At 43.5% G+C, this 19,636-nt stretch overlaps 1 protein-coding gene across 4 annotated transcripts in view; it reads right to left on the reverse strand.

Moving 5' to 3' along the window:
* LOC309648310 (zinc finger protein 419-like) overlaps nt 1–11,658 on the reverse strand; it is a 20,210-nt gene extending 8,552 nt beyond the window's left edge. Inside the window, exons 1-5 of one of the 4 annotated variants that reach the window (XM_082436814.1) lie at nt 8,865–11,658; nt 6,037–6,113; nt 4,433–4,559; nt 3,855–3,912; nt 1,213–3,443 (exon numbers count right to left, since the gene is read on the reverse strand). In XM_082436814.1, the coding sequence (XP_082292940.1) occupies nt 3,404–3,443; nt 3,855–3,912; nt 4,433–4,559; nt 6,037–6,096 (285 nt within the window). In that variant the 5' untranslated portion in view covers nt 6,097–6,113; nt 8,865–11,658 and the 3' untranslated portion in view covers nt 1,213–3,403. Of the gene's footprint in view, nt 1–1,212; nt 4,560–6,036; nt 6,114–8,864 lie in introns of those variants that run through there. The other 3 variants (XR_014256551.1, XR_014256549.1, XR_014256550.1) reach the window with 3 other exon arrangements.
* Between the last annotated feature and the right edge of the window lie 7,978 nt (nt 11,659–19,636).

The following is a 19,636-nucleotide window of genomic DNA, read 5'->3' on the forward strand; positions in this document are numbered from 1 at the left end:
ATTGACTACCTCACCATTCCTCTTCCTCTGATTGCCTATCCCCACACCTAAGACCACCATGCCTCTTTATTCCCTAAATATCTGAAGCACATTGTCTCTGCTCAAAATTGGAGTATTTATACCAGGAAATTGGTAAACAAAATAAGGCTCAATTGGTTGTTTTATTAACTGTCTAGAACTTAAAAGTAATTGAGAAAGTTAATAATGAGAACTAAATGTTGTGAATAGCAGAAACACTTATTCCACCCAGCAAAGTCACTGAAGAAAAGTGAAGTTACAACACATTTGTCTTCTCAGTTAATAAGTAAAGGAACAGGCAGGCATTTTATCAAAGAAGACATACACCTGGCAAATAAACAAAATAAAAATGTTCAACATTATGAATTAGGGAAATGCAATCAGACTATACTACACACTTTAAAACAGGCAATATTTTAGCTACTGACCATACCAATCAAGTACTGGTGAGGACTATAGGGGAACTGGAATGGTTCCATACTGTTGATGGGAATGCATAAGGGTACAGTCATTCATTTTAGAATATGAAACCATATATTCATATGAAGAATTTTATGCACATGTTCATAGTAAGCTTATTTGTGGTGGCCAAAACTGGAAACAAACCACAAAACCCCTTTTGAAGAAAATGAACTATTCACACCTGCAACTTAGATGATTCTCAAAATAATTATGCATCATGAAAGAAAAAAACAAATACTAAAGTAAACATTAAGATGCCAATGATATTAACAGTCTAGAAAACACTAATTGAGTGGGGGGAAAAGTAAATCAATTGTAGTTGCCAGGGAGTCCTGGGAGACATGTCAGAAGGTAGATATTGGTGTTGGATGTTTGTTATTATGATGATGGATCCATGGCTTTACAAGTATGAAAACTTACCAAACTGTACATTTTAGGTATGTTCATTTTAATGCATACCAACTATATAGCTCAATTAAGTTTTAATAGAAATTGGCTTCACATAAAAATCTGAATCTCTTTTCTGTGGAACTCTGCCAACCACACGTTAACTCCACCCCCTCTCCTTGTCCTTGGGAGGGATTCTATTGCAGTAGCGATGAAGACTGGTGAGCAATGAAAGGTGTTTCCACTTGAGTTACCCAGGACCTCTGCCTGGGTCCTAAAAATCACATGCCTGGACTACACGACTTCCACTCTCATCCAGCTCCAAAATCACTGGTGGTTCCCACCAAAAATTCTGACATCCAGGACTCAACATTAGTCCCACAGAGCCCTGCATTCTACCCTAGGAGGCCTTGGAAAGCAATGCAAATTAGACCACAACTGGAGTGAACACTATCCTCTGCCATGATACTATCCCCACTGAGGTATACAAAGTTTGCAACACTCACAAAACCTGTTCTTTTTTATCCTAACAGTCCAATATGGTTCTCAACATCAGTCTAAGAGTGAACAAACCCCAAGATGAAAGGGGGCTTAAATAATAGTCTTTATTATGGCACAGAGCAGAGCAAACTGAGAGTTTCCAAAAAGGGTGACCTGGAGCTAGAAAAATCCATTGTGAGCATGACATGAGACAATGCCACCAAAGAAGGTAAACCTCTGTGAGCCACCAGCAGAACCCAGACTGGATCCCCATGGTCAAAGCTGGTTAGGTCCTGTCTTAACCAGTTGATGGAAGAGAATGACAAAACCCAAGTGCTCAGGCTATTCATGCTTCACTCCAGGGGACAGGAGAGCACAAATGTCTACCTACCCTGACCACAGTAAGGGGACTGATGCCCAGTATGGGGATCTGCCACTTGGAAGAGGTAAGAAACTCACAGTGACATTAAGTCTGGAAAGGGCCATGGGCAGGTTAGGAAGTACAGCATAGCTCCTGAAAAGCTTCCTATGAACCTGGTACTCATAGGCAATCTGCACACAAGGGCTGTTCAGATGTATGGCATTCAACTTCCAGTTGATGACTCCCTCACAGAGCCTATTCAGTATGATGTATTAACTAAGGAGACAGCTCATTTGCTGCTCTCATCTCATTTGAAGGCCTTTTCTCCACCATGAACTTTCTGGTGACAAATGAGGTTAGACTTTTGACTGAAAACTTTCCTGCATTTGCTGTACTCATAGGGCCTATCTTGGCTATGAAATTTCTGGTTCTCAGTCAGAACAGACCTTTGACAGAAAACTTTTCCACATTTGCTGCACTTGTGAGGCCTTTCTGTGGTGTGAACATTTTGGTGTTGAGTAAGCTGGGTGCTTTGGCTAAAGAATTCTCCACATTTAGTGCACTCATGTGGTTTTTCTCTAGTGTGAACTCTGGTGCTTAATGAGAGTAGAGCTTTGGCTAAAACGTTTCCCACATTCACTGCACTCAAAAGGCTTTGCTACAGTATGAATTCGCTGGTGCACAATAGGTTGGAGCTCTGGCTAAACAACTTGCCACATTCACTGCACTCATAAGGCCCTTCTCCAGTGTGAATTCGCTGATGCTGAACAAGTGTGGGTTTATTGCTGAAAGGTTTCCCGCATTCACTGAACTCATAAGGCCTTGTGCCCCTGTGAACTCGCTGGTGTGCAATAAGGTTGTAGTTGGAGGTAAAGAATTTTCCACATATACTGCATTTATAAGGCTGTGAGGCAGTGTGAATTCTTTGGTGCACAATAAGGCTGTAGTTTTGAGTAAAGAATTTCCTACATACACTGCACTCATAAGGCCTTTCTCCAGTGTGAATTCGCTGGTGCTGAACAAGTGTGAGTTTGTAGCTAAAAGCTTTCCCACATCCATTGCACTCATGGCCTTTCTCCAGTGTGGAGTCTCCAGTGCTGAACAAGTTTGTGTTTATAACTGAAGATTTTCCCACATTCACTGCATTCATAAGGCCATTCTCCAGTGTGGACTCTCTGGTGCTGAACAAGTGAGTTTTTGCAGTTGAGGATTTTCCCACATTCACTGCACTCATAAGACCTCTTTCCAGTGTGGAAACTCTAATGCTGAGCAAGTGAGTGTTTGTGGCTGAAGACTTTCCCACATTCACTGAACTTATAGTGCCTTTGTCCATTGTGAAAGGCCTCCACACACTTGGTGTCCTTTTGTGCAGTGACCTGGTGCTGGAGAAGGCCTGAGCTACCAGGGAAATCCTTCCCAGGCTCCTGGAATGAGAAAGACTTCTTGGTTGCATGGACTGTGCAGCTCTTCATAAACTCCTTATCCGTGTCTCTTCTAAAGAGTTTCTCTCTACTGTGCTGGTGAAATTTCACACTTGCCCCACAAAATTTCTGGCCAGGGTTTGTTCCCAGGTCCTCAGCTAAATGCACACCACCTTCTAATTCCAGACTACATATCTCCCAGGGACAGCCCTTCTGGGTGGACAGGTTTGTCTTTGAAGTATTTATTTGTGGCACTTCTACAGAATCATTTTGCTCAGAAGGTGTCTCCTTGACCTCTACTCCATGCCAACAACCTGAAAGCAGAGAAATACGGGTGAACTTCATACAGATTTTGGTAGAAGGGGGCAGCCCCATCACAAATATGTGTCTGACATGACAAGGAAAAAATCCTTGGGATGGTTTTCAGGACAAGGGAGCTGGGGTCTGATTAGGAAAGGGCCTCTGTGCAGGACTGGGCCTCTCCACGTCACAGAACAGGGAAGACTCACCAAGCAAAAGACCCAATGATGGGGGCAGTGCACACAGAAATGAGGTACACAGTCAATGGCTTTGGCACCAAAACATTGTGGGGCACCAGACATGTTCCTGATATAATTTGAACCCAGCCATATCATCACTTCCTCCCCCTGATGCCAATCACTGGAGCCAAGCCCACTTTGAGCCCCTCATGCTGTGGCTGCAGTCATGTCCACTCTGTCATGTACCCAGGGTTCACCTCCCAGCTCCAGCTGGACATAACAGGGGACCTAGAAAATGCAAGTCCTAAGGGAAAAACAGGATAGGTGAGTGGTCAGTACTGGCCCAGGGGTACAACCAATCCCGAAACAACCTCAGGAAAGAAAAATATCACAAAAAGAATCTTTGAGGAGGGTCTCACAGCAAGAGCCAAGTGGATCCCACAAATAGTGACCACGTTGAGTCCCAACAATTCCTGGTATAGTCAGGGCCCAGGAAATGTCAGCTGGAAGGGGGCAGAACCTGGAGCACAGAGGTGCGTGGGTCTACAGAGTCAACTTAGTAGGGAGTGGCTGAGGCTAATGGAACCCACCGAACTATTTCCAAGTCTTATGACCCAGAAAACTTCAGAGCCTCTGGTACTGGGGATACTTCTGAAAGGAGGTAGTATACACTCACCCAGCCTTGGCACCTACAGCATGTATGAGAGGGAAGCAGTAATAGAGATGTGCTCACTGTCTAGCTCTGAAAAAACAGACTTGCCTTTGGAAAAAAAGGGAAAGGCAGAGACCTGCCCAGGATGCTGGGATAGGTGGGAGGGCCTTACCCAATGATGCAACAAGTGCAAAGGTCTCCAGCATCACATCATGGTACAGGAGTCTCTGGGCCTCACCAAGAAGCCTCCATTCCTCATGGGAAAAGTACACAGCCATGTCCTCAAAGGTCACAGGGCCCTGTGATGATGGGGACAGATGTGTCCATAAGCAGCCTCTTTCCCCAGGACCCCATAAGTACACCTAATCCCAGCTCATATTCACTCTAGGCTCATCTTCCTCCACAGTTCCCTGACTTAGAGGGCAGTGGTACCCAATAACTCTTCATGCTTCCTTGATCACTAGATCCAGCCTCAGCAAAAAGAGGCAGGTGGACAGATAGATGCCATCTAAATCTGTGCTCCTGGTATGTAGGGCCCCCTCCCTCTCCTGCAAGATAACAGCCTGAGAGTCCCCAGGATCATGTCTCCCAGACACAAACACACTTAGGCCTATCCTTCTCTCTTAAGCTCCTAGTACCTCGGGCAATTACTTCACACACCTTCCCCACATGCATATAACTCACTGGATAACTCCTCATACATCAGATCCCCATTGCCACAATCTAGTCCATAAAATTGGCATGTCTCCTGTCTCCTCATATACCCTTCTTCACGTGGCACTCAGAAAGTGCTTGCCAATGCAACAGGATCCCAGCATGCCCCAACTCTCCACTGGCAGCTCCCCAGACCTTGACAGAAAAGCCCTAAGTTCCACCATAAAAGCCTGGTGAGTGCATAGGAAGAGAAATAAGCACCAGCCTCACTTTGGAATCACTTTACCTCCATTTCTGCTTTCCCTCTGCATCAATTTCACGGCCACTCTCCCATGAAAACCTTGGCCACCTGCTGGACTTTCCCTTCCCCCTACCTTCCTGCTGATGACAACTACTTTTCCTTGTCTGTCTTTGTGACAGCCCCCCTCTCCTCTCTTGTCCCCTAATAGGATCCTGAAGCCTCCCCCAGCACTCTAGATCTGCATATTCAGCTGTCCACTTGTCTCCTATACTTGGGAGCCTCTGGAACATCTGGGACTCAACTTGGCTGCAATCCAATTCCTAATAGTCTCACTGAAAAGAACTCCTACCACTGACTTCCCCATCTCAGTTGATGGCACCTCCACACTTCCAGATGCACAGGGAAAAAACTTTGGAGGTATCTGTGACCACTCCACATTAGAAAATCTGGTCAGCCCCTACTTTAGAAACTTCTGCACACTGCAGCCCAGGATAGCCTCTTAAGACCTAAGTAAGATCACTTTCCCTCCTGTTCCAAAAATTCCATGTCTGCCATCACTCTCAGAACAGAAACCTACCTTCTCAGAGTACGATTCTAGGCCTGACTCTTGCCCCCTTGCTCTCTGTTCTCGCCAGACATTAACTAACACATACAAGTCATAGAGCATTCCCAATTCAATCTCATCCCCAAGCATTTGTACATACTAATCCCTGTACCTAAGACAACCTTTCACATCTCAGTCTGCTGGCTGCCAAAAATGGGAATCTCTCCATATAAGCTCTGGCCTGGACTTAGAAACCTGAGCGTAGGGTTCTAGGGTCTTGAGACACCAAGGCCAGGAAGAATGGCAGCAAAAGAGTTGCAGGACACCTGACACTCACCAGTGCAGGGTCCATAAGTGGTTCTGCTGAATGTGGAGTCTGTGGGATGAGCAGGGCCATGTAACGTTAATTCCCATCTGTGATACAGACAAAAAAGAAGATTAATGAGTGAACCATTTACTATTTCAGGCAAGACAGATGCTCAAGGAAAAAGTAAAGCATGTAAAACAGGGCAGAAAATGTTATAGAGTTGTGCCATAAAATCATGTGGACATCTTAAGAAAAAGCTTTCCTGAAATGGGAAAAATGAGTACAAAGACTCTCTATGAGAGTCATGCCTGGTGTGTTTGAGCAGCATCCACGAGGTTAGTGTGACTGGAGCCCAGTGAGCCAGAAGAATAAGGGATTGTGTTGGCGAGGAAATGGTTGTGGCAGGTCATAAAGCGCTATTATAGTCCTAAATCACAAATATCAAAAGTTAAGTCTCATTTTATGTACAGGTCTGTTTCTGACACTTCCATTTGACTCCCTTCTTCTGTTTCTCCCCTGGCAATAACAGATTCTTCTCTTCCCATAGCTTGTAGGTGGCCCTAACAAGTGGCCAACAGGAGGTCTTATACTTCCTTTACAAATTTTAATTTGGTCATATTAAAGATTATTCCAGATTATTATTTCTTTAATATTCCATATTAAAGAAAATTCCAGCTTACATAATCCATAGATTAAATTCTGATTTGAAATTATCATAACACTATACAATAGAATTCCAGGATATGTACTTTTTATATTTTTCCATATTCTTTGATATATCCATGTTTTTTTCCATAAACGGTCAGAGAGATTTCCGTAATTTCCTACTAGTTTTTTTCCTCCTGTGATAGAGAACGGAACTACCATTTACTTGCTTCACACTCAAAATGAATCTCTGATAAAGCGGGTGTTGGAGTAATAGTGCTTGGCCTCCAGCAGTTCAGGATAACTGGACCTCACTTACGACTCTTCAAACTTAGGATAAAGGAGATAAGCTAGGACTTGACCTCTGTTCCATCCTCATTATAGAAAGATGGAAATATCTTCTTGAGTTCTTAACATCTTGCGAGGGATTCGAAGCATTGTAACTTTTTGTCCTTACAATGATTCATTTCGTCCCCCTTAAAAGAAAAATTTTAACAAGCTATCTTAATCATTTTCTCTTGCAACACCACCAGAGAAAGATGATTTTCCGGTAAAATAAATATTACTCGAAGAGTAAAATCACTTTATAAAACCATCTAGGGGCTTCCCTGGTGGTGCAGTGGTTGAGAATCTGCCTGCCAATGCAGGAGACACGGGTTCAAGCCCTGGTCTGAGAAGATCCCACATGCCACGGAGCAACTAGGTCCGTGAGCCACAACTACTGAGCCTGCGCATCTGGAGCCTGTGCTCCACAACAAGAGAGGCCACGACAGTGAAAGGCCTGCGCACCGCGATGAAGAGTGGCCCCCACTTGCCACAACTAGAGAAAGCCCTTGCACAGAAATGAAGACCCAACACAGCCATAAATAAATAAATTTAAAAAAAAATAAAAAAATAAAAATAAACCATCTAAGTGTGTGAATACTGTAAAACTGTACATTTATGTAATGCATAAGTGTGTATCAAAACATAAAGATGGTATAGATGAAGAATAAGTATAACAATTTCACTAAAAGAACTACGTTAAAATTAGTAAGATGGAGCAAAACAAGACCAAAAAGTGGAAATGTTCGGGACTTCCCTGGTAACGCAGTGGTTAAGAATCTGCCACCAATGCAGAGGACACAGGTTCAAACCCTGGTCCGGGAAGATCCTATATGCCGCAGAGCAGCTAAGCCCGTGCGCCACAACTACTGAGCCCGCGTTCTGCAACTACTGAAGCCTGCGCGCCTAAAGCCCGTGCTCCGCAACAAGAGAAGCCACCGCAATGAGAAGCCCGCACACCACAACTAAGAGTAGCCCCCGGTTGCCGCAACTAGAGGAAACCCACGCGCATCAACGAAGACCCAATGGAACCAAAAATAAATAATAAAAGCAATCATTAAGAAACAAAGTGGAAATGTTCAATTAAATACAATAATAATTTTAACATACACGCTAGACAAATGCATGCTTTATATACCCCAGAACGCATAGAGAATTTATAAATACACCACTTTACTCATACTCATATCTACAGAATACTGCACAAAAAGGAAAATGAATGGACAGTCATGAAAAACATGGGTAATGTCACACCATACTGTGCACATGAACACGTCATAATATTTATATGATTCCGTTCATAAAAAGTCTTACAACAAGCGAGAGAAATTAAACTGCAGTCGTTGAATATTTTCCACATAGTTGGCAAAACTATCAAGAAAGATGCTTACGTGAAACATCAGATAACACCTTAACTTTGGAGAAATGGAGATAATTGTTTTGGAAGGACCGCACAGGAGCCTTATGGGGTCCTATTGACATCGCATTTTTTGACCTGAGCGGTGAACAGATATTAATTTTAAAGCGGCTTATTCATCTGCACGTGTAAGTTCTCTGCAATTTTTTTTCCCCACGCAGTTCATATTTCAAAATTGGGAAAACCAACATTTGGAGGGACAAATAAGTATAGGACACTCGTTAGAGAACCTCGATTTAGAACCAAAATATTGCAGAATAAGAAGAGTTGAGGGAGGGCCCAGAGGGCGCAGGAATTAGCTGGATTGGACCCATCAGCTCCGCCGCCGCCAGCGGAGTGTGTGGGCGAATGAGGGTCCCGGGCACGGTGGCCCCTGTCCCGGCTCCGAGACAGAGTCAGGCCAGATGGCGCCCACGCCGAGCCTCAGACCCTCCTCAGATCAGTGGACACAGCAGCTTCCAGGCTCCCTAACCTCAGGCCGGCCCAGGGTTCCGAAGCTCCCCGCAAGTTAACAAGTTAGCTCCCCGAGTTTACAAACCGTCGCCCGCGGTCCACGCCGGAAGGCCCGCCCAGACGCCGTCTTCTAGAACGGAAGTGCCGCTCTCCTGCGGCTCAGTGCCTTCCGGGTAACGTAGTTCATAGCGCCCCAGGCCCAGGCAAGGGGCGGTGCTCCCCACCTCCTGGAAAGGTCGCGTTGGGGAGTATCCGGAGACTCTGAGGCGGGGGCAGGTTTTCAGGTTCTTAAAGGGGAGGTACCCAGATTTCCGAGGACTGTACTGTAGGTCCCGAGTTATGTACACTTTCTTACCACTTAGCCAGTTACTGGAACATTTACAGATACCCCTTTGAAAGAGGCTATCCACTCTACTTTGCTGCAGTCTCCCCCCAGTTCCAGTTAATCCAATCACTGTTTTTGTACAGAATATGTTACCCATCCTGGGCCTTGTTAAGTCTTACATGCATATACCCGCATGATTTTTTCCTCAGGACACACAGCTCCTAGGTGGGTCTCAGGAGACAAATATCTGTCAATTATGCCATGGGACATCCACTAAATTCAAGGGCCTCAACTCATGGTACCACCAAATACTGTTGTTTCCAAACCACCTGCCCCAAGTGACTGTGGAACCACAAATAATCCTCACATTCACGGCATGAGATCGTGGTGCAGGGGTCCTTCAGACTTTCCTAGGAGGCCTCAGGCAGCAATGCAATTAGGCCAAATCTACCCTGAGAGCTGTTGTTTGTCCTCCTTCTATTTCCTTTGGAGCACACAAAGTTGAGAGCCCCAGAACTCTGTACTTTTTATTCTGGCAGAGCCCAATTCTATTCTCCCCCACAGCATACAGTAAATAGAATCCCAAGAATAAAAGTAGCTTAAACAATAAGCCTTAGGGGAGGGATGGAGTGGGAGGTTGGGATTAGCAAATGTAAAAGCTTTTATATACAGAATGGATAAACAACAAGACCCTCTGTATAGCACAGAGAACTATATTCCATATCCTATGATAAATCATAATGGAAATGAATGTAAAGAAAAAAATGTACATATATGTATAGCTGAACCACTTTGCTGTACAGCAGTAATTAACACAGCATTGTAAATCAACTGTACTTCAACAACAACAGCGAAACTGTGTAGAAAAATAAGACAAAATAAAATAAAACAAAATTACAAGGATATCAAAGGAGGGTCTTTAGAGAAACAACCCAGTGGTCCCCACAAGTAGTGACCAAGTCAATGCCTGAGCTTCCTGACATAGGCAGGCTCCAAAGTCTGTCAGCAAAAGGCAGGGGAATGCCTGGGACACCGAAGTTCCATGCCTCTAGACAGAGTCACCCAACCAGGGACATGCAAGGCTGTGGGACCTTTCAGACAAACTTCAAGATTTCTGACTCCTGAGCCCTGTCTTACAAGACCCCAGAGCAGCAGGGATGGGACTGCTGGGAAAGAAGGACTACAGTGCACAGAGCCCAGCCCTGGCACCAACAACACACATGCCAGGAAACCAGGAAAGGAAGCAGTACCCATGGTCTCACTGTGGGAAGGTCAGAGGTGCCCCTGGGAAAACGGGGAAGAAGAGAGCCCAGCCCAGGATGCTGGGGTGAGTGGGAGGGCCTTACCTATGGAAGACAAAAGTGCAATGTTCTGTAGCATCACATCACGGTACAGGAGCCTCTGAGCCTCATCAAGGAGTCCCCACTCCTCCTGGGAGAAATATATGGCCACCTCCTCAAAGACCACAAGGCCCTGTAAAAATTGGGTTAGTTCACTCCATGAGCAGCTTTGTGTGCTGTATTTCCTTCCATTCTGTATTTGTCTAGTCTCCATCCATCAATTCTAGGGCCAAACTAAAAGCCAAATGTGTTTATATCTCCCCTATCATTCAGAGCCCATGGTCTGAACCACCTTCTTATCTGACTCTCATACACCAAATCAATATATCCCCTGCCCTAAATCAACCCAGGGCCAGATACCAGACAGCTAGGGACAGCTCTGAAGCTGGAAAACTCACCTGAATTATTCAGACTAGTTGATCATAAGCTATTCCCCTTATTCTCCACATCCTAACATGGATGAACTGAAGATCCTGAAGAGGTTAAGTGTATGAACCATTGTACCCACCAGATTTGAATTTATGGATGTAAATGAGTAAGTGAGCACACAGAGAGGTCAGTATTGTTGAAAAAATTTCTATGATTTCTATTTCCCAAGTGTACAGTGAACACTATGCCACACAGGGCCATGTGAGGAAGCACCAGATTTGAGCAGGAGGCAGAAGCAGGCGCAAGGGGAGACCTAGACCAGAGCCTTTATTGGGGTTTTCCCAATAAAAATGTGGAGAATAAGAGGAATAGCTTAGGACTGACTAGTCTGAATGTGATACATAAAATTTTTCATCATAAGGAAATACTTAAAGGTATATTAACATGCAGACCAATTATTAAGTGTTTGGATAAATTTAACTAATTCAACATGTTCATTTCTAACTGCCTACCTACACACATATTTTGAGGGATGTCGGTTCATTAGTGTTTAGATCAGTAACTGTTTCATGTATTCTTAAGTTAATGAGTTGCAGGGACGCACTGAGAAGGCAGGTCAGCTACTAGTCCTTCTGAGCCTGCCTGTAACATGGTCCTCTGAAGGGAGATGCAGGGAGCCCTCAGCCGGACAGTAGATCATTCCTCTTGCTCTGAGGGCTGGAGGAGGTGAGGCAGTGCCCTGGTCTGGGAACAGCTGCTCCACTACCCCAAGTAACCTTTGCCTTGTTCTATAGGGAGTGGTCTTGAGGGCCTGCTAAGCTTGCAGTGGGGAGAATCTACACCAACTCACAACTCAACCTCCATCCCAGGTCAGCTCCTTACCCCATCTGGATCTAACTTTCTACAAACACAGGCCAGAATTCACCCTACAGCCGGATTGCTCCTCTCTGAAGAACCATCAGGGATGCACACCCATCTGTGCCCTGCCCTCCAGTCTCAGTCTCCCCACACCTCACCACGGAGACCATCTGAAATAACAAACTTTAGACTCTCTTTCTTCAATCTGACCACCAGGCTACAACCTGGTCCAGCCCACACCCTCCACCCCTTAGAAAGCTCCAGACCAGCAACCTTCCCGGCCTCCAGACCTTCATATCCACCTACCCAGGAGATGTCTCCATCTTCTGACATCTCCATCTTGAGACATCTCAGAAAAACCCATGTCCAAATACAGCTCATGATCTTTTCCCTGAATCCCGTTCACTGCACTGACTTCCTCATCTCCATTCCTTAAATGTTCAGGGGGGGGAAAATTGGGATGGTCTTTTATTCTCTACTTTTGCTTACAGCCATATTTGATGCAGCAAGAAATTTTGCCAATCCTATTTTTATAATCTATCCAAACTCTTGTCACAATTCTCCTGAATTCTGTGGCCATGTCCTCCTCACCAGCCTTCTGGTTCCCTCCTGGTTCCTGGAGGGAACCAGGGTGAGTTCCCTCCTCACCAGGGAGCTAAGATCCCGCAAGCCACGTGGTGCAGCCAAAAAAATTTTTAAATAAATAATAAAATAAAATCACTGGAGGACCCAGCTACTCAGAAGCCCAGTATTTTTGGGACACGTCATCTCCATTTCTGGAACTCCACTGCTCCTCACTGAAGGAACATCAGATGAAGTTTTCTGTGTTAGTCTCCCTAAATCCTGGCACCCCCAGTGTGCATTTCCTCATGGACTGTGTGCTGCCCCCTCGCCTTGGCTCTCTACAACTTTCCCCTTGTGATGTTAATATTTTCAATCTATAAAATGATATGCCAGATGTCTGTAGTTATCTTTGCTAAATCTGCCACTGAAACATTTCCACCTAGTGTAAAATAAATTCAAATTTTAGATATATTTATTTATTTATTTATTTGGCTGCACCGGGTCTCTTTTTTTTTTTGTGGCATGTGAGATCTAGTTCCCTGACCAGGGATCAAACCCGGGCCCCCTGCATTGGGAGCTTTGAGTCTTAGTGACTGGACCACCAGGGAAGTCCCAATTCAAATTTTTTATGGCTTTCTGGCTTTTTTTTTTTTTTCTTGTTTTTTGCACAAGTGTAGGAGAGGATCTGAGGTCCATCACTGAGTTATCTTAAACTTTAATTAAATATTCCTTATGCACTGAAGTACAATTTGCATTCAATAATAATCTCCCTTTTAAGGGTACATATTTTGATGTCTTGACAAATATATATGCAATTTTGTGACCACGACCACCATGAAGTGTGAAATATTTCCATTACCCCAAAATGTTCCATTATGCAGTCTTACTCCCCTCCCCAACCCCAGCTTTAAGAACCACGTATTTGTTTTCTTTCCCTGCATTTTTGCCTTTTTTTTACAATATCAGATGAATGGAATCATCCTATATATGGTCTTTTTTTTCTCCACCTGGCATAATGATTTTGATATTCATTCATGCTGTTCCTTGTTTCTTCCTTTTATAGCTGAGTAGTATTTTGTTTTCTGGATATGCTACAATTCCTTCATTCATTATCCAGTTCATGGACAACTTTTCCAAGTTTTTGGCTATTGTGAATAAAACTGTCCTGAATATTTGCAACAGATATTTGGATGGAAACATTTTAACTTGAGTAAATATCTAGGAAGAGAACAGCTGTGTGCTCTGGTATATGTATATTTGCCTATAAAGGAAGCTACCGAATTGTTTTCCAAGGTGGCCGTACCAATTTGCAGTCTCACCAACAGGATATGGGAGTTCCAGTTGTTCTGCATCCTCGTTAGCACTTGGGATTGTCAATCTTTCTAATTGTAGCAATTCTAGCCCGTGTGTAGTAATCTTATTGCAGTTTTTAAATGGCATTACTGGAATAACTAAGGCTATTGAGCATCTTTTCTTATGTTCATTGTTCATTCATATATCAATGGTATTTGTCCAAATCCTTAGTTCATTTTTTTTCTTCTTAACATTGAATTGTAAGAATTTGGGTTTTTTCTCCTTTACAGTATTCTGGATGCTAGCCCTTAATCAGATATGTGTTTTGCAAATAGAATCTCTCAGTCATTGGCTTGTCTTTCTATTGTCTTAACAGTGTCTTTTGAAGAGTAGATATTTTAAATCTTTATGTAATCCAAAACCTATTTTTTCTTTTATGTGTTCTTCTTGTGTACTATCTATATACTTAGAGTTTGTCCAACCCAAAGTTGCAAATCTTTTGCCTTATAAAGCATTCTGTGATTTTCGTTCTTACATTGTGGTCTAAGACTTATTTTGAGTTAATGTTTCGATGTGGTCTGATGTAAGGATTTCTTATTATTTTAAAACATATTTATATTTTATAACCAAGCAAATCACATATTAATTAGAAATGAGTGTTTTCTTACACCAAAATACATATACACAAAGTTTATAACAATTTGGTAATAACCAAGAACTGAAATTAATTCAAATGACAGTCATCTATAAGACACTTACGTAATTTGTGAAATATATATTAAATGAAGAAAACCAGGGATTAAAACTATTGCTTTCGTGAATTCCCTGGCGGTCCAGTGGTTAGGATTTGGCACTTTCACTGCCGAGGGCCCGGATTCGATCCTTGGTCGGGGAACTAATGTCCTGCAAGCCACGTGGCTTGGCCAAAAAAAAAAAAAAAAAAAAATGCACAGGTATAGTTTTGATAGTTTTGCATCACCACTGTGAGCTGAAGCCATTCTGTAGTGCTGACCACATTTCATTATCGTGCAGGCACTTCTTCATGAGACAGTAGTTGATACAATTTTTTATTGACAGCATGTTGAGTTTTCTATTATTTGGGAAAGAGAGTTGCCTCTCAAGGGCTCCTCCCTCCTCTGTCCTCTCTTAGGAGGAATTAGTTGTCTGGGCATTGGCTACAGGTATACCTGAAGATGAACTTCTGGGTCCTTGAGTGTCAAAGAAACCCTCTACTAGAGGCTGTTTCTTTCCACACCTGGGAGCTTTTCAGTATGACACAGCACATCCAGAGACCCAGGCCTGTATCTCTCCCAAAGCAGTTGTGACATATGAGAAATGGAATATTTCCTGCCATATCAATAAACAAAGGATGTCACAGTCATCAACGATTGCAACCCTCCAACGTGAGCCGTCAGTTGAAGAAACTCAGGGCTGAAAAGAATGCCTGCCATCTAGCAGGCATCAGACTGCAGCCACTCCCTGTGTAAGACCTGAGGAAACTCAGGATGTGTCAGGATACTGGCCCCAGATAGCTGAGGTGCATATCAAAGGAATGATTTCAGTGAGCCCAGACTCTTGCATCTTCCCATACATAGAAAAGCGCTAAATTCCTTAACTTGAGATACCTGGTTTTCTTTAATTAACAATAATCTTTTGATGTTCCTGATTACCTGTCCTTTGTTGCAAAACTCCTATATATCCTGGTTCCTCCCTCGCCTCCTTGGAGCAGTTTCACAGAGTTACCTGAAATGCTGTCTCGTGGGCTACAGTCCTCTTTTTTACCCCCAATAAATCTTAACTTGCAACTCTCAGGTTGCGGATATATATTTTAAGCCAACACATACTATCCAGAGGATGAAGGACTCTGAGGTCAGTTCTCTTCTCCCATTTCTCACCATCTGGTCTTCACTTCCGTGTTCACTAGAAGGGCCAGCTACGACCTTGCTGCTGTTTGGGCAAGAGTGATGAGACCCTGTCCTTCATTCACATGGCACATCGTGAAGAGCTGAGACATACAGGTGACTGAGATGTGAGCCCTTCCCTGGGAGCTCTTCTCACATGGAGAACACATTAACTGAAGTAGGTGCAATAAAGGAACTGTTGCTTTGACAGAAATGTGCCTGGGGACCCCAGAACTACAAGATAAAGAAGAATCGAAATATGGGGGTGTGAGGGTAGATGTGGGGGCAGCAGAGCGACCCAGGGTCTAAGAGTTTGGAGTTGGGATTGATTGGGGTTGCAGCCTGTCTCCACCATGCCTATCCCCAACCACATGACCTTGGTCATGTCACTTATCCTTGGGGTTCAGTGTTCTTGTGTGTAAAATGGGAAGATGGACATTGAACTAAAGCTTAATAAGCAAATTAGAAAGAAGCAAGAGGTTGATGCGGAGACCCCTGAATGATGCAGGACCCCCAGGCAGGGTCGGAGTTGGAGAAGAACATCTCCAGCAAAGTTAATAGCAGGTGTCAAGACAGACTGACAAGATCATTGTCTGGTGCAGGAACCAGTTGACAGTCACCACGGCTGTAGAGGGGAGAGGGGTGGGCAGTGAGAGCAGGTCAGGGTGAGATGAGGAGTTGGGTTTTGTACTCGTGCAGTTTGAGATGTGTATCAGACATCTAAGAGGAAAGGTTGATCTAGTTGGATGTGCAGTCTGGAGTTCGGGGGTCATTCGGGTCTGCAGATATGTGGTGCTAGTACGTCCAGCACCAGGAACGTGTCTGACACCTGTGGTGGACCAGTGAGGTTTACTGGTGTGCTGCAGTGTGGGTTACCACACCGTGGGAAATGTGGGGCCCTCAGTACGAAGATGTTAGGACTTTTTCTAGGCTCTGGGCTTGTGTTCAGTGATTTTCAGAAGAGTTTAAGGAAATGGAGCTTTGGTCTGAACTGGATGCTGTCAGGAAACGGGGTTGGTTTTATGATCAGATATCCTGAAATTTGTTATTTACAAGGCAGGGGAAGGCAGCGGCACTAAAGCAGCAGCTAGTGGAAGATGGAGCTGTCACTCATGTTACCCAGGAGAGGGGGCTATCTGCTTGTTTGCACAGGACTCTGGTTGTCTGCTCAGATATGATGATAGGGTGGTTTTGTCATTGTCTCATTTCATCATGGTCACTGAGTGGCCTTGACTGAGGACGGTGTTCTGTGAAAAATGAATACACAGAAACCTCCGTGAAATAGAGTCAGGAGACCAGCAGAGGGAGCTCTCATGCCTGCAACTGACAGCAGAGCCCAAAAGGAAGAAGAAAGATTCCTCTTCTTTCCTGGTAAGGACTCAGCCAATGAAAAGCCCTGGAGAAATAGCTGGCAGTCTATTTGTTTTAGTTCAACTGTATTCAGCAGGATAATCCCGGAGTTCAGAGGTGAGTGCCAGACCAGCTGCCTGGCCCCCGGGATCCCTCAGAGCTCTGCTTTCCCCCTTCCAATCACAACACCTCCCACATAATTTAAAACTGTATACAATTTAAACCTATAATACAGATGGCTCCCTCTAGGCAAAGGTAACATCCTGTGCAAAGATGGGGGTGTGGGAGTGATCCTGGGGTACTTGAGCTACGTTTTTTTTTTATTGGAGTCTAGTTGATTGACAATGTTGTGTTAGTTTCAGGTGTACAGCAAAGTGAATCAGTTATACATATACATATATCCACTCTTTTTTAGATTCTTTTCCCATATAGGCTATTGCAGAGTACTGAGTAGAGTTCCCTGTGCTATACAGCAGGTTCTTATTAGTTGTCTACCCTGGAGCACCTGAGAAATTGAAAGTTCAGTGTAGGGACCTCTGAGGCCAGGGCTTGGAGACTGTGGCCCACCTGAGGGGCTGGTCATAGAGGCCTCCCAGAGGAGGTAAGTTCTGAGTTGGGACAAGCTGAGGGCACAGATATCCCAGCAGGGACCCTGTTCCAGGAGTGCCCAACTGCTTGTGGAGCCTGAGTGGCACTCAGAGATTCCCTTATGATGACTGGGCTAGTGCAGAGCAAGGGATGTGGGTGCAGCATGGGCACATTTGTCATGGGCACCCAAAGGCAGGTACACACAGGGCACACCCAGACATGTCACGGGGCATATGTAGACTAGCAGTAGACTCTACAACACTATCACACATAGGACTCCACAAAAATGAATCGGCAATGTGTAACTCGGACACATCCGTGGGACACAAAATCCTATGCAGATGCACACACAGATACTCACCGAGACACAGACAAAATAGAGAGGATATATTTATATTGACTAAAGACACACACTTACACCTAGGAAAACAAATAGACACAGACATAGAAAGACACCCAGACACATATTCACAGAAGTCCTGCACATTCCAAGAACAGCGCTCACAGGGACATGCATGGGCAACAGACAGATGCATGCATTGGCACAAACATGTACATGCAGACACAGGGGCACAGATGCAGAAAGAGTATAGAGACATCCACACAATGAAACTCCTGTGTCAAAGAGGCTACATAGGAGAACACAAGGACAGTAGAGATGGGTACATGGAGAGAAGGGCACATGTACAGATGCAAAGGTAGACACCTTTGTACAGCCACTTTGACAGATGCAGATGTACAAATGGTCACACACGTATAGGTGTAGCCATCCAGAGAGAGACACACAAGAGCTCACTCGGTCACATACACACACATTTACATGGGCATTCCTAAATGCAGATAATCAGATCTGTACACATAGGAATGTGATGATAAATGTTTAACATCTGGTCTTGAGAAAAAAGTTGCATGTAGATTACATAAGTTGATTACAAATTTTACTGATATAATGGATGTGTGGTGCACAATTTACAAATGAAAATAATATATCCAATGGGCTTGACTGTAAATTCTACACAGCCAATTGATTCTCATACAGTGCTTTCATTAATTTCAACTTTAACTCTTTCGTGTCAAGATTTGTATTAAATTTCAACATATGTATATATTAGAACCATGCAAATCCAATTCCAAGCATATATTCATTAGAAATGAGGGCATTTTTTTCTCCAAAATATATATACGTGAAGGTTTATAACAACTTTATTGATAACAACTAAGAACTTGAAACAACCCGCCCCACCACCAATGTGAACATGCTTAAATAAACTGTGATATGGTCACAAAATGGAAGGAAACACAGTAATTAAAACTGCTTCATGCAACAATGCATGCGAATCTCAGAAAAAGGCATAGAGTGACAATGATGTAAGTCAGAGACAAAGCAGTACACATACTGTAGTGTTCTGTAGAAAAGTTAAAAAAACAGGTGAACCTAATACATGGTAACAAAGAACAGAATAATGGTCACTTTGTGCAGGGCTCTTGGAATGTTCTGTGTCTTTGTATGGGTGGGGTTTTTATGGGTGTTGACATGCAAATATTTAAGCCTTTAACTTAAGATTTGTCCTCTTTATCTTATTGAAATTACACATATAGGAAAAATACAGATAAATAAAATAAATAAATACCAATGCACACCTGCAGGATAAAAAGAGCATAGCAAGATTAGAATTCCTTTATGAACCTCACAGATTGCAAATCACATCTTCTACTTCAGAAGAATCCTTTATCTAAAATTTTGGATTACTCACTCTCTTTTTTAATTCAGAGTTTGACATCTTATGTATGCATTTGTGTATCGCTAATAATAGTTTTTTTGGGCCTGATTTTGAAATTTATATGAATGGAGACATTACTGTGGTTTTCTCTACTGCAGTTTTTTTGTTTTTCGTTTTTTTGTTTTTTTGTCCGCACCGTGCAGCTTGCGGGGATCTTAGCTCCCTGCCCAGGGCTTGAACCAGTGTCCCCTGCAATGGAAGCGGGGAGTCCTAACCACTGGACCGCCAGGGCATTCCCTCTCTCTTGTCAATTATCATCCTTTATTTATTTGTGATATATATCTTTAAAGCTATTAATGTTCCTATAGCATTTTATTAAACACATCTCTAAAGAATATATGGGGATGTCACTATTCGAAAAAAAGTTTACATTTTTGATTTCTTCACATTTGTGATGCATGGGTTTTTCAGTATTTTTTTTT

This window comes from Balaenoptera physalus (genome assembly GCF_965194825.1).
Source record: "Balaenoptera physalus genome assembly, chromosome: 19".
In the NCBI taxonomy this organism is placed as follows: domain Eukaryota; kingdom Metazoa; phylum Chordata; class Mammalia; order Artiodactyla; family Balaenopteridae; genus Balaenoptera; species Balaenoptera physalus.